Source organism: Lipophrys pholis (genome assembly GCF_963383615.2).
Source record: "Lipophrys pholis genome assembly, chromosome: 10".
NCBI classification, from domain to species: domain Eukaryota; kingdom Metazoa; phylum Chordata; class Actinopteri; order Blenniiformes; family Blenniidae; genus Lipophrys; species Lipophrys pholis.
The window spans coordinates 18,610,668-18,626,310 of NC_137640.1; the positions used below are offsets into that span (position 1 = coordinate 18,610,668).

Here is a 15,643-nt window from a genome sequence, read left to right on the forward strand (position 1 = left end):
TGAGATACATTGTCTGCTGATGGGAGGGTGCCCACCTGTGTGCAGGTGCTTGTGTGTAATCCAAAGATCCAAGGTGAATGGTAACCATGTGACCATGAGTTGACAAGGCTCCTTAAATTATCTGTTGTGATCCATATATGAAACTAATTAACAAAACCTTGGAGGCACCACCTTGATAGAGGACACACTGTCCCAGCTTCCTTAGCATTTAATTGTTTTGCTGACAAGAAATTCAAAACTAGGATATATTGTATAGATCTGTACACATAATAACCTTTACTAGGTTCTTGTATCACTGGAAAAATAGAAGATTAAAATGATTTACACGTGCAGACGGTCCCAGAGTTTTGAATATGTGATTTATTAGAAAAAATAAACAACCAACAATACTAAAACCAAAGGACAAATACAAAATGTAACCTGCTCAGAGCACATTTACAGCTCTATATTCAGTCAATATTAACATAAATAGCACAGGTTAACTAATTAACTATTTTGCATTAAAAAGCCCAGATCTAAGTAAACACTGAGTTCAATTTAATGGTATTGTTTAGTTGAAGAATATCATGTGAGAGCTGCTGTCATTATCTCCCCACAGTTGAAAATAGTTGGCATTTCTGTCCAGTGAAGTATATAGATTACATCACTGTGCTCAAATAGGTAGCAGGGTTTCTTAGCAGTGACGAGATAAGAAAAAAAAAGCAAAATAAACCCCGTGAGAGACTGAATCCAACAGCAAGATTCCACGAATAAAGAAGTAGCCCATATTTTCATATGAAGTGATTTAAACCACACATGAGGTACTCAGACTCGGGCCCTAAACAACAAGAGCGTTTCTATAGTGCAATTTAGGCTGTAGGCAGCCTGACACGAGCGTAGTATCATTACTGGGCGGACTCTGCCTCGATGCTTCAAGTTGGTTCTACTTATAAGTTGTACTTTTTAAACAGATGTCACTCAAATGAGCAGAAGTCAATTGTAACTAGAATCGTTCAGAATTTGGGCAACCTCATTAAGCAAGTGAAAACATAGTTTAGACAACTAATGCGTTGAAGGGGCTTGAGGCTCTCTCGTCACACACAGCAGATGATAACGAGGCTGAGCTCCACATAGTTGTTAAAAACTGTGGGAAAAGGAGCGTCGACCCTCAGGCGGCTTCCTGGAAGCGTCGATGCACCTCCTCGAACTTCTGAGTCTCGTCACGAAGGCAGGTGGTCACACTGAAGGGGGTCAAGTTGTAGAGGACATTTTCACTTTTGCATCCTCCTTTATTTTCCAGATCATCAGCTCCATGCAGGCTGAAGCATCTTCACTGGAGTCATGGCCCCCCACTGGAAACACAAGCACAAATACGTCAATCTCTTTGATTTTTACCTTTAATGTCACCTTGTTAAAAGTCACAGCAGAAAGAATATTCAGTATACACGTTATTACAGAAAGAACTCTTTTAGTCATAAAGGTATTAGACCATTCTGTGACTGAACGACTAGAACCTGTGACACTGCTGCGTAACATGTCACAATAAATGACAGGAAGTAATTTTTACACTGAGGTGAAAGTGTGACGTGGAGGAGAAATTAGCGAAGGCTGTTTTCTTAAAACATCTTAAACTTCAGTGTCTCTGAAATTGTTTATTCCAGCCACACACAAAGCTTTATATTGTTTCATTCATCATTTCTGCTGTCTGTCTGAAGCTTTAAGGGTTTTCTGGAAACTGAAAATGGACTTCAGCAGTGACCCCTGCAGGCCACACAGCTAAAGTGCAGTTAAACGCAAGATTTTATTTTTTTTTTATTTAAAGTGCTTCATGATCACTAGTGGATCATCAGATATGACAAGGATTCATTTATGAGCCACAGGCTTCCTCTGAAGGCCACACACTTCTATGAGAAGTGGAAGTTATGAGATTCACTTTCTAGTTGTTCACTGTATTTTTACTGGGTTTAATAAAGTGTTTTATTGACTGTTTCGACTCCCATTATAGGTCTTTAGCTATAAAATCTGCTATATTTTTTGTGATTGGCCACTCCTTTCCATTTTGTAGTCACAAAATCTGAGGTAAGTTATCATTTCAGTTATTGGTTTTATATTTTGTCATTTTTTCCAGGGTCCTTAATGTTTCTCTCACATTTTAATCGGTTGGTTTGTTGTTGTGAAGGCTGTATGAACAGCGAGACAACAAATGTGTTATAAAGGGACGTGTAAAGCTCGGTTGCATGGTCGCACAGTGGTTGGCACTCTCGCCCCACAGCGAGAAGGTCATGGGTTCAAATACCAGCCAGGCCTTTCTGTGTCGAGCTTACATGTTTTTTACTTGTGTGTGTGTGTTTGTTTCCTCCAGGGACTCAGCATCTAGTCCAGTCAAAAAACATGCATGTGAAGTTTATTGGTCACCCTAAACTGCCCCTGGGTGTGAATGCCAGTGTGTGTGGTTGTCTGTCTCTGTGTGTGTTAGTCCTGTGATGGACAGTCCAGGGTGCGTCCTGTCCTCGCCCAGTGAGCTGGGATCGGCTCGAGCCCGCCTGATATAGAAGATGGAAGGATAAAGCCAACTAGAGAAAGTATTTTTCCTTTAGCTGAAACAGTATTTAGTAGTAAGTATTTACATTTCTACATCTTCTCCAGGATGTGTCAGAATTTTCACTTGGTGGTGATTTGCAGCTGCTGAGTCCATCAAACCTCCTCAAACGCTACGAGATCGCTAATTTGATGAAAATCATTACCTCAACATAACAGCATAAATATGCTAGAGTGGTTTTGTCAAATTTTTTGGACACCTTGCAAATGTACAGAAATTTTACAATCTGTATACAACAGAAATAATTCAGATTTTTGTTGCCATGACTGTAATTTTTTTAACCTTTTTTAAAAGGTCTTGAAAAGCAACAACGCAGCTGATTTCCAGCCTGAGCTCGCTCACCATCGTCCTGGATGATACGTTTCAGATGGTCAGCCATCAGATTCTTCAGCGCACGCTTGTAGGGCAGACCAAGGCGGTGAGGAAAAACAATGGCCGTGTCGACAACTGTGCTGTGGATGAGCTGAAAAATAATAGTTAAGTCAGCGTGTGTTCATTTTCATTTTAGCTGATAATAAATAACAGAACAAATAACACAGGCTTTTTTTGTAAGAATATCATTTCAACCACAAATCAAGTGTCTCACATGGATGAACATCAAACACATTGCAATTAATGCAAAATCAAAGTCAAAAACAAAGAGAAAGAAATAAATCCTCCAATTTAGGCATACAAATAAAATCAGGTCAATATATTGAATATATATATATATATATATATATATATATATATATATATATAAATAAAATTGCATCTGTGCATCCATAGGCTAAAGGACATCTTCTCCGCATCAACCCCAGCTTTGAATGACACAATAGCAGCCCGACTGCCGACACCACTGTCAGTATCAAAGAGCCACATTAATGGTTCTTCGTTCCATTACCAGGGGTATATCTGATCAAAAAAATAAATAAACAATGCCTCAACCGGGAATTGAACCTATAAAATCAAGTACACTAACCAATACCCTTCCAGTGCACCGGTCATAATCGGAATTCAAACATGGATTTTGTGACGGAAAAATACCTGAATTAAATTTGGCCTCTATTGGAGGAAAACGACATTAAACAAGAGAGAGAGAGGCATGGCTGTTTTTTTTCCTTTCTGTCATGAGTGCGTGTAGCCCTCTTAAGAAATGTGACAGGCGGAAGTGGAGCGAGCGATAGAAGACAGGAAAGCTGCATGGGCAGGTTAGAAGATGAGAGTTTTCCTGCATTAACGCAGTTGCGATATTGTAAAACAAAAAATGGCAGGGGAGAAGCGCATTTGTCTGATTAATCACACTGATCCTTATTCCATTGAATATTGTACGAGTACTTTAGTGCAGTTTTAGTCATGGCGTATCTGTTGAAATGAGGAATCGTCTCACCTTCAGAGCGACAAGGTCGCTCTCCAAGCTGTGTCCCATGAGGATGGATTCAGCACTGAACATGTTGAGCAGAACCGCCTGCACGTCCCTCAGATTGATGGTTGTGTTCTCCAAGTCCTCCTTCGTCACCCCGGAAAATCTGCAGATCAGAAAAGCAATCTCATCAGTGCAACGCCGACCGTATCAAAGGGAGAAGTTTCCAGAGGCAGCAAGGTACAACAAACACCTATAAAGCACCAGTAACTATGTGTCGCATACAATCGTCTTATGGTGCTGGTTTTACATTATAGTTTTTACTTTCTTCACCACCTGCATCATCTTATGTTTTAGCTCTAAAACTCTGTACTTTAGTCACCTCTGAATCGTCTAAAAATCACACAAGCCAGAGTTTTTCCCACAGGCTTACCTCCATCAGTATCTCAGATCAAGGTGAGAAACTCACCTTGTGTTGTAATCGACGACTTTGCTGTCAGGTTTGACAAAAGTGTCATAGATAACTTTCAACTCTGAGTTGATGACCGTCACCCTCGTTAACTCCAGGCCCTGCTTCGTGTAACACTGCGGGCAAAAGCAAAAAAAAAACAATCAAAAAATTAGATCATGACTAAAATGAGAATAGCTATAAGAGAAGAATCACAAACCATATAGCAGCGAAAAGCCAAATTTGAATTCACACCATTTCAGTATTTCATATCATCCAACTTACCATCTCGCAGTCCAGCGCAAACATGCCTCCGTTTCCATCTGGCGGCAGAGTTTTGCTGAACGTCGACACATAGCCATCGAGCGACTCTTTACGCCCATCCTGAACATGTTGCTGAGGGAATGTAAAACGTTGTTAGGGCTGAGATTAATGAACATTAACAGTAAAGCACAAATAAAGAATTGGTTAAAGCAATAAGACGCGAAATAATGAAGAGTCATTTTTCAGAATCAAGGAAACAATCTTAGTAAAGCACTTAAAAATCGAACAGGAAAACTCCGACATTATAAAAACGGACGGCCTTTTTGAGGAGTTTGGATCACAACACATCGTGATAATAAACGTGGAAATGAAAACCTAAATATTCTAATAAATACCATCTTGTAATTTAAAACCGTGCAGGATTAGCGCCAATATTAATTCAATATATGCTAGGGCTGCTGGCAGATTCCTGAGTAAAGGTGTCTATGGTTCTCAGTCATCTGTGAACACTGCTCATTGAACAATGCTGAAAGAAAATGGACCATGATGGACACATTATGTGTTCAATGACTGTCTGCTCTTTTTGGTTCACCTGGTCTGTCACATAAAACTGCAGAAGATTTTAACCTATGTAAACAGCAATAAATGTGTTTTATTCCACTCAGAACGTGGCTGTCCCATTATTCATGCTGACATGATGTAAAATGTAAAAAAGGAAAAAGTAAAAGACCTTAAAAATAAAATGTATAGATAGATCAATGAAGAACATAGTAGTTCTCATGGTCGACGTAATAAAAGAGAAAGACCAAAGTGGAAATAAATGCCAACAGATAGCAAATTTCAACAGTAGTAATAAAAGCAGTAGCGGTTTTATTATACTAACGGGTGCAATATAACGTACGATTTAAAGACACCATTTATTTCTGAAAAAGTGTTGAAAAGATTCAAAGCTGCAAATGCACAGTAATACTCAGAGAATGTCTAAATACAGTAATGTGGACGTCTTTGATTAATCATTCAACTGCACCTAGACAAGAGAAACCAATCAGGGAGTGTGTTATTCGATACTGCGTGGTTCAGTGTCATACCTGTGAGATTTGGCAGCCTGGGACGCCCACGCCTGCAGAGCAGCAGCTGTACATCCTTTCCCAGCCTCCCGCAACTGAAAGGAATCAGGAAAAAGACAAAAGAAACTGTTAGTGAAGAGCAAGCAGAAATTTATGGTAGTAATGATAATAAGAATATTAATAATAATAAAGAAACTGGGACGATAAATTCATCTTTATCTTCATTAAAAAAGAAACAACAACAACAACAACAGAACAATCTCACCTTTATGTGGGCGTAAACGCCCCCAGTGAAAATTGCATTCCTCTTTCCGGACACAGTTACCGTTGATGTTAATCTTGTACTCTGCACCACATCGACAGCAGACCTTTGTGAAAGCTGCAAAAAACAACTCAGGAGTCAAGCGCCGTGAGGTCAAAGACGCTGGAGCTCAGAATATCTCAGAGCCCGCGTTGCTACTCACGGTCCAAGGAGGCCTTTTTGCCCGTGACGTTGATGACGGCCCGGCCCGGAGCCTCGGGGTTCAGCCTCGGGTACCCGTGCTCCTGGAGCTGCTCGTCTGTCATCAGGTATGTCTTCAGCTTTCTGTATAGAGTGGCTCCTACACACAGAAACATGAGCAGTGACTTTGTGCTGTGAGGTAAAGAAAATAAATTAAAGATCTGCTCTGATTTCTGTTTTGCTTCTTTACTGAATTGATCACAAAACGTTTCATATGCTGCTTTTAATCCAAACGCACCAAAGAAACAATGTTTTTAACCCTTCGAATGCCAATGAATGGCAAGACACAACTCAGGTCCTGAGTCACTGGCATGGAAACCTCACATCTGGGCCACGCTGGTAAAAACCTCAGGAATCGGAGAAACCTCGCAAAAGTCAGTTCAATCAATTTTAAATCAGTTCTTTTTGCTTTCAACTCCAAATGAGAAAGCAAGGTCCAACCCGTCAGTGGATGGGAAAAAAAATAAAAATCAACTCAGATCACATGGTGTCAATCTGTTGAGGGTACCAGCGATAAACAGCAAGAAATATGTTGCTGCTGCCCCCAGTTGTGATGCACCAAGGAGTTTCAACGTGCTCCATCCTCCAACTCCAGGACACTATCAGTAAAGTTCTACACTCAAAAGGCCATTAGGTAGAACTGGAATTTTGCCCCATCACATGCCTGGTCCTGAGGCAGTTGGACGGCAGTAAACAATGCCTTGGGGTTTTCACATGGTTCTTTGAACAGCCTGACTGTGGTTGTGAAATTTGTTGAACAGATCAGAGGGAAAACAACCGTCTACAGGTTTTTACACGAATGTGAACTCTATTTTCTCTTTCGTTAACTTCTTCTGATATGAATGTTTTTGTTGTTGTGAAGAATTGAATTGGGTGATCAACGTAAAAGAAGATGATAGTACATATTAAAAGAAACACCCGGCTGGTTGCTCACCTGCGAGTTTCTCCTCTTGCTGTTTGCCCCGTCTGTTTAGAGTGAAGCTGGTTGTGGCAGCGAGTCGACCTCCCAGGACGTCCTGGTGAGACTGTGGCTTCTTTTTACAAACTAAAGCTCGAGAGTCTGTGGGAAAGGCAAACACAGAAATGATCAATCTTCTTTGGAAATGCAGACGTGAGAACGGAAGCCAATCGTGTGCATGTTGTGTTGTCCCGGGCCTGAGAGGACATACTCGGGGCAGGCAGTGAAATGGCGCTGCCCTGGCTCCGGAGCTTCTTCAGCGTGTTCACGGCAATGTTGAGGTAGATCTTCTTCGTGCTACTCCGATCATACACCAGCTTCTCTTCATCAAGAGCCTGGGGAAAGAACTACACTTCAGTGTGCATGAAAAAACATCCGAAAATCCTTCGGAAACACATTTTGTCCCAAAAAAGACTTTTTTAGAATCATTTCCCCAACTTGGTTTAGGGGTCTGCCAACGAACAGGAACACATCACCCGTGTTAAGCACGGTACCGGATATGAGATCAATTAGTTACATTTTAAAAGTAGTCGTAGATATTTTACAAGTTACTGGAATTTAAAAGTGCGCCGTTAGTTGTGAATGATGAGGCATTCCTTCAGTTAAGCAAAATAGCAACAGCGCTTCTCTTAATCGGGAGACAACACCACATAATGCTTGTGCTAAACTTTGCACTTAACTTAGAGAAAAAAGAAAATCAGACATCAGCCCTGCAGCTCTAAACTGTTTCCATGTATAAAAGTAACAAGCTGAGAATAACTGAAACTTCAATCACGGTAACTGCATCACGAACTTCATAATGACACATTTTGTCTGCTGTTATTTGTGTTTTGCTGTAACCTGTATGAAATTGATATATGATGTCAGTGTTATCTGAACATTATCCAACCATCAATAAAAACACTTGTTCCTGCCAAATGAAGCGAAGTTGCAGAGACACGTCGCTTTATAACATCAGGAATCCCATCTCAACATTTCATTCTGGTCACGTTATTCCTACCATGTTGAAAGCAGCTTCCTCCGCTGGGCAGAATTTCACACATTCATCTATGAAATTGTTAAGGTAGCGCTGGCGGATGATGGTGGGAACTTTGGCCCCAAACTCAGATGGGATGACTGGGCGCTTCAGCGACGTACTCTTTAAAAAAAAAAAAACACACACATTACAGAAAGAATCGATAAAACATTCAGTACATCTTTGCCGTCAACCATCAAGGTAACACACACAACCATACGCGAGAGAGTGAGACACATGAGGTGAAGGCTTCACAAACTGAATGGTGACGTACCTTCATGGTGGGCGTGTGTGCCACCCTCTTTTGCGTGACAGTCGACGAGGTCTTGGACAAAATACCCGCCGTGGTTTGGGACTTGACAATCTGGTGGTTCTGACTCGGGAATAAAACCCGACTGGCATCAGGTCTGGCACTGGCAGAACCTAGTTCCATAAGCACAGGTTGCAAATGAAATCGTGTCCGCAAAAGACACGGACAATAAGACAGTTGCAGTAAAGCGACAAGCAATGCAACAGTCCCATGTCTTTGTTTGGGGAGACCGCCTTTCAGTTCAGCTAATCACTACATAAACAAGCTGATGAAAGTTATCGCGCTCCACATCAAAACATCAAATTCAGATTGAGGCCCTCTTACTTGTTTCAGAGGAAGTCCTCTTCGAGCTCGGAAGGTACGCTATTCTCTTTTTTCCTCCGGCGAAACCTTGTTTCAAGGCGTCTGAGTGAGCATTGACCGAGGCCGTCAGCTGAGCGGCTTGCTGCTGCGCCTTCTGCATCCGCTGATAGCAGACCTCCTGGGCAGACAGTCTCTTCTGTGGCTGAGCTCCAGGCTGAGAAGGTGTTTCAGCCTGAAAAGCAAAGATTTTGTTAAAGGTAAAACGTGCGCTCTTACTGTGGAAAGTAGCAAGCCGACAGAGAGGAGGTACAGTCATCATTCAAAAGTGTCGCCCTGTGTGTTGCAACCACGAAATGATGAAATGTAAAAACTGCACTTGAATAGGTTCGTCTTTCGCCCATTAACAATGTGAACTCATAGGCAGAATAGTTAGCGGAATTCCATCATTGAGAACATCTGTAACAGGAGAAAAACGGATAAAATATTAATAGAATTACATATATTTTTTAAAATAACCTTATGACATGAGGCATCAACAGGCCCTTATGTCTTTGTCTAGATAAAGCAAATATACAAGTTGGGTGTATAGGAGAAATAATATCAAAGATTAAGACACAAACTCCGATGAATGAGTGTGATTTAAAAAAAAAAAAAGAATAGATTTGGTTTAGCACAAGCAGGTTACCAAGTCTTTGTGAATGTAAATAAAACAGTTGTGATCCCACTCCTTTCCAGAGATGAATAAATCAACTTAGTCTGATGAAGGACGTCTAAATCTCTACATTGAACTGAATTACAAGATTTGTACCGACAGGAGAAAACGACAGACCGGGCCTTTAGTACTGATTGATGACAAATTAAAAATCATCTCAGGATCCTAAATCAGTATTTATGCTTTGTTTAATCTCCTGTTTCCATTCAGCCTGATGACGAGCGGTCGGTTTTATGTGTAAATGTGCTGTGAAAATAAAGCGAATTGAATTCACAATCGTTGCTTTTTATTTACTGCTCAGCACTTCTACATCATCTTGTTTACAATCCCAGTATCTTACACTAAATACACAACTCTACAGAATACCCACTAAGTTTTCCAGTGACTCGCATGACTTTGAAAGATCTTTGTACTTAAGGTTGAAGAAAAGCTCACATCTTGCATATTTCTGATTCTTGATCAACATGATGTTTTTTTTTAACCAATTTATTTTTATTTTTTTTAACATTTCTGTCGCTCCACCTTTTGCACATCCACTGCAAAGCATCGTGATGGGACTCCAGATAAAGGTTGAACATTGTTGTGGACGCCTCATTGTAATCATTTTGTACTAGTAGTAGCAAGTCCCGGTGTTACATGTCCAGTGGCATTGAGGCGCTGCTGAATAAAGCAGAGTGAACGCCAACAAAGTTTCTTCATTCATGTGATAACATTTTTGATGGTTTTTCTTTGAGAACAACCGCTTTGAGTCTACAGGACATGTTGTATAGTAATTCTCTATACCTTCTTGATCTAATCTAAGGGTTGGAGTTATTCCATCTGACTGTGTTTTCTATCACACGGAAAACATGGAGACAGGAAGTGAGTCACTCACATTCACATCTATGCAGTTTAGAAACCCCAATCAACTTGTCACTTACGTCCAAACAGTGGAGTAAGAGGAGAAAACCCAGGCAAACATAAGGAGAATGTGTCAATTCTGCATAAAAAAAAAAGGTCCCCAATCCTGGAGTAGAACTTTGGATATTCTCATTGCGGGGCGACAGTGTTAAGCCATTATATTAGCATATAACAACACTATCGTGAGCGTGGTTTGTAAATGTAAATCTGCATCAGACGGCGTTATATTTAGAATGAAAATACTTCATTTAATTTCTTACGTTTCAATTGTTTATATACTTGTATCATGACAAAGGCGTTGTGGTAAACCCTATAATAGAAAAACGAAACGGTTGAATGGCTTGTCAAAGATCCAGCTGCAGCAGAAACATGAACACTCCTCCACGTGTGACAAAGAAAGGGACTGACGTGGTGAAACTTACGTTTCCTTTGGCGACACAATGGGACACTCTCCTCTTCTGGCCGGGAAAGAGAGTCGTTAAAGTGCTCTCTGTGCTCGTCGCGTCCAGATTCCTCGAGGCCTGGGAGGGCAAAACACGGCATGCTTATTTCAAATTCAGACATTCTGACTTTGGTCAAAGACGCCAAAGAATGTATCTGAGGTACAACCAAGGTGTGACGGACACACCTGATTCGCTTGTCGTCCCTTGTCTTCTCGCTTCACATCGTTGGACTCGTTGAATATCCTCAGGCACTCCTCTATGGGGTCGGACCTGAAGTCCAAATCGTCGTCGCTGAAAGCCGCGTCGAACACGCCGTTGTCGTCGCTGAACACGCTGCGCTCCGCCGCCTCGTCGCTCTCGTCCTCAGAAGAAGATCGAGTCGATTTGGGGTCTGCGCTCTTGTTCAGCCGACTCCCCTTCGTAGCTTTGGGCGATTTTCCCGCCGGAACCTCCTTTGCGTCGTCGTCATAGTCCACCATCGGGTTGGACTCGTCTGGACTCTCGTCGCCGAACAGATCGGCGTGGCTGAGACTCAGACGCTTGTGATCGAGTCTCTTCCCAGTTGAACTGCTTCTACTGCTTTGCTTCACTATGTCTTTCGGGGCTGCTGAAGTCGAGCTACTCGAACTCGTTCTACTAAATTTCTTCTCGTCTTTTCTTCTTTTGCCGCTTTCAAGCTTACCGTTTTTGTGCGAGCGGTCTTTATCTTTGCTTTGCTCTTTATTTTTCTTACTTTCCCTTGCACCGTTCTCTGTGTCTCTATCCCGTTTCTTTTGGTCTGTTTTATTTCTCTCCCCTGTTTTTATCTTATTTTCAGTTCTCTTGTTGTCTCTCCCCTCCCTCTGAACCTCGTATGTCTCAACCTTTCCTGTGTTTTTCTGGTCCTCTCCCTTCACATGCCTCTTGTTCTCTTTCTTTGCCGAGTCTTTGTTCGAGCTCTTTGCCGTCTTGCTTTCCTTACTGCCGCTACTTATCTCACTGTTTGACGACTTGTGCAGCCCCTCTTTCGCTTTGTGCATTTTTTCATGTTTGCTACCGGACTTATGACTCTTTTGATTCTCCACTGTCTTTTTCTCAACACTGTCCGTTTGCTTCATGTTTTCCTGGGTGTCTACGTCTCTGCTATTTCTCTGCGTCAGCGCGTTCGATATACTTTCTGTCAGCTCTCTCCTTTCCATCCCCGACGTCTCTGCAACTGAACCGCTGCTTTTTTTAAGCTTGCAATTAATAAGCGAGGAGGGTTGATACTCCGAGCCAGGGCTCTCATCAGAGTCAGAAATCTTTACGGGGCGGCTCTGCAGGCGAGGTTTTTTCGGAGCGACGACACACTCCCCATCAAGTAGATCAGTCTGTGGTAGTTTGAGCGTCTTTTGATTCTTTGATTTAACGGGATGGGTCCTGATGTCCCGTTTGTTTTTCCCTGTGATTCGAGACGAGTAGTTGGACATTGGGTCATACTCCATGTCTGTGGTGGGTCTTGAATTCTCTAAAGTGTATTTAGACTTGGAGGCCGCAGTGCTGTTTGAATATTTCTGGCTGGAAAGAGCGGAAGAGAGTTTGTGTGGGGATTTCTGTGGCGAAGGCTTTTTAACGGACGTGGGAACGTACTCCATGGAGTTAAGTTTGTGCCTCTGATTGTCTGAATCCAGGGTATACTTGCTGCAGCCGGGGGCAGGATTGTACCCCGCTGTCGTGATTTCATAACTTCCGGGATCATAGGCCAGGTGTGAACCCGCCGCCCTGCTCTCAGCGGAGTCCACCGAAGAAGCGAGGGCACTCTGACTGGGGTCGTACGGTTCGTCCCCAATCCGAGAGAGCTTCCTCTTCTCCCTCTCCATCTCGCAGCGGACCTCCTCGATGGCCTTGTTGACCATCTCCAACTCGCCACTGAGGTCTCCCGATGGCTCGCCATTCTGGTGATCATGCTTACTCACAACCTCAGGGTAGAAGGGATCATAGCCTTGTTCTGAAACAATACAAAAACAGATTTAGAATAACTGGAAGAAAGAAAAAAAACATGTCTCAACTAACATTGACAAGCTACATCTCTTTTTTATAAAGTAAAATTTTTATATTGGAACAGACATTATGCTGGAAACATACAAACGGTTACAGGCAAAACTGCAGTTAAGAGGCAGACACATCCAAAACCGATGATGGACTGTTCTTTGAAGTTGTTTCTCATTTTTTAGACACACGGTTGAGAAAATAAAACGCAGAAGTACAAATAAAACAAGCTGCAGTATAAATCTGCAATAACAGTTGTGATGACTTCCTGATTATAAAATACAGTCTTTCTGCACCAAATGACCCAGAATTCAGTGACAGTGTCTTATTAGTCTGAGCTGTTTCATACCACCACCACCAGACTGCAACAAACATCCATCATCTAAAGGAGAAATACTGTGAGCAGATACTCAGAAATACCGAAGGCTCCAGCAGAAACAGACAGACAGACAGACAGACAGACGACACGTCTACATACTCAAATACATCTGCACTTTTATTTGTGGGCCTTCCTCTGCGGTTTGTGCTCCACAAATGTATTTACAATTGCAGCAAAATGAAGATTCCATATGAACAGTAAGGCTCAATAATACGCATATATACTTGCAAAAATATGTTTCGTAATGTCTGAGACTTTGCAGAGACACGTAAATTAGGTTCTCTCGAGACAAAAGCATGATTTTTAATATTCTTTTGAGCTTTTTGTAAGGTTTGTATTGTCTTACATGTCCATATCCTCATTTTTTTTTATTGAAATTGTGTTTTTAATTAAATCATTCACAAAATAAATAAATAAATAAATACAAGTAAATTATGTATCTTTTGATATTCTTGTACATTCCCTTTGGTGCATTCATTGTTTTTCAAGTATCCTTATTGATCATTCATCATTATTGATACACCAGAATGCATAATTGTGTTTTATTGGCAAGTTGTGCCAGTGTCCACACTTTTCAGCTCTGTGGTATATGTGGTTTAGTAGGAAGGTAGACTTTAAGGAAAAGTTTTTTTTGTTTGTTTTAACTAGTTTCTTTACCTTTCTTAGTGAAATGCTTGTTCCAGCATCCATGTGTATATAATGTGCACTATGCACTTCATGTTGAAGATATTATTTTTCAGAGAATGCAGAGTAACATGTGACCTAGAAGAGAGTAACACAAATTAAACAATATTGCTGTTAACAACTGACATGTACAAGCCTGGGAAAAGTATTTTAGCAACTTAAAACGTGGCATATCATCAGTTTAAAATGAATTTGATATGTATTGTAACTGACCTTGATTTACAATATAAACTTCAATTAGACCATGAAATATATAAAATCACGACTTAATATTAAATAGCATTATTCACTGATTTAGAATATTTGGCCAAGCACAAAAATATAATAATTAAGACATATTTAAAAAAAAATTACAAATTAATAACTGCTATTAATCTTTGATATGTGCCAGCCTACAATAATAGAAAAACATACAGTATGTATTCGTATTATTTGGTAATTTTGTTTATGACTCAATTTCCTGAAATATAAAATATTTTTAAAAGTTAATCATTTATGGAGGGATTCATCTATCCTCCATACCTGAGCCTGGGCATTTATTTATTTACTCACTTACTGAACTCCTAATTTAGAGAGATGTAATCACGATTAGATTTATATCATGTAGTCATGAAGTAATCATGATGAGAAAGACTCAGCAACAGTAGCTCATTAAAATCATGTAAATAAAAGCTGTTTGAAAAGAAATAATTATTGAGCAAAACTTAATTCTACATTTTCATGTGACCATTTGGGGAGAATTAGTTTCCCTTCCATCTTCTTTATTATGTTTCCAACTTAAGGGGTCTTGGGGGTCTGGAGCTAATCCACACTGGTTATGAAGGAGTGGTATGTATTCTTAATAAAGGACTCCCCAGGAAATATCGGAAGATTAATGCACTTAGGCGTCTTTATTTTCCTACAATAAATCAGTTGATGTCACGCATTGTGAGACTAGTTAATCAATGCACGCAGTTGGGACACCCGCTGATTTATTGTGGCCCCGTCTTGTATTTTCCACTGAAAATGAGGCTAAACGATCCATCACTTTACAAAGAGCAGTGAATTCAGCAGGAATCCTTCTCGTGTCCCGTTAATCTTTCTGTGTGCAGATCTGCTGCTGCTGATGTGAAGCACCCAACTTCACCGAGTCTGCATGTTGAAAAGTGAACGTGTCGTGCAGATTTTTGTCGAAGACTTAGATAGAGGATCACCTTTGCGAGCGGAGTGGACGTCTCTCTTCCTCCGGTGGGCCGGAGCTCCGTTGGACCGACTCCCGTGGTTGTGTCTGAAGAGACAGTACGGTCTGTTACACCCATTCCGGACGCCTTTCCCCTCGCTGGTGTCCGTGTAAAACGGGCATTCAATCCCTCGGAAGAAGCCGGTGGACCTTAACATGGTCTCCAAATGTTGCTTTCATGCCCACATGAACACAATCGGCCCGCTTTCTCGGGGTACTTTTTATCAAGCTTCTGGGAGTGACGGAACAATAACAACGTCCCTACGGCGCCATGTTGGATAGGTCGCAAAGACTTGAAGTCTCGCGAGATGTGACGTTCATCAGTGGATTAGAGAAGTGGCGTGTTTCAGAAAAAAAAAATCAGCGACAATTTGTTAGAGGCTTGAAAGCACGGTCTATTCGTGGAATACTGATAAGTGACTGGCATGAATTAAACGAGACGGCAAATAGCCATTAAGCTCTTTTCTTTTCTTTTTTTGCTCAGAGGCGCGCGCACACTTCCGCGCACGCCA

General features: G+C 41.2%; 1 protein-coding gene across 1 annotated transcript; it reads right to left on the minus strand.

Moving 5' to 3' along the window:
- Nucleotides 1–342: 342 nt before the first annotated feature.
- Nucleotides 343–15,421, minus strand: rexo1 (REX1, RNA exonuclease 1 homolog). The gene is made up of 16 exons (XM_080473186.1): nucleotides 15,106–15,421; nucleotides 11,028–12,808; nucleotides 10,822–10,920; nucleotides 8,809–9,019; nucleotides 8,449–8,597; nucleotides 8,160–8,297; nucleotides 7,371–7,494; nucleotides 7,136–7,261; nucleotides 6,164–6,301; nucleotides 5,965–6,078; nucleotides 5,721–5,794; nucleotides 4,654–4,764; nucleotides 4,390–4,505; nucleotides 3,948–4,086; nucleotides 2,921–3,041; nucleotides 343–1,331 (listed from the first exon to the last, which is right to left on the minus strand). The coding sequence occupies exons 1-16, from the start codon at nucleotides 15,287–15,289 to the stop codon at nucleotides 1,231–1,233; spliced, it is 3,726 nt and encodes a 1,241-aa protein (XP_080329312.1). The 5' UTR covers nucleotides 15,290–15,421; the 3' UTR covers nucleotides 343–1,230.
- Between the last annotated feature and the right edge of the window lie 222 nt (nucleotides 15,422–15,643).

Excerpts from the sequence above, each read along its gene's own strand:
- rexo1 (XM_080473186.1), bottom strand. The coding sequence starts at position 15,289 with ATGTTAAGGTCCACCGGCTTCTTCCGAGGGATTGAATGCCCGTTTTAC. Across the intron at positions 4,765-5,720 it reads CAGGCTGCCAAATCTCACAG|CAACATGTTCAGGATGGGCG; the intron begins GTATGACACTGA and ends ACATTCCCTCAG. Across the intron at positions 3,042-3,947 it reads GCGACCTTGTCGCTCTGAAG|CTCATCCACAGCACAGTTGT; the intron begins GTGAGACGATTC and ends ATTATTTTTCAG.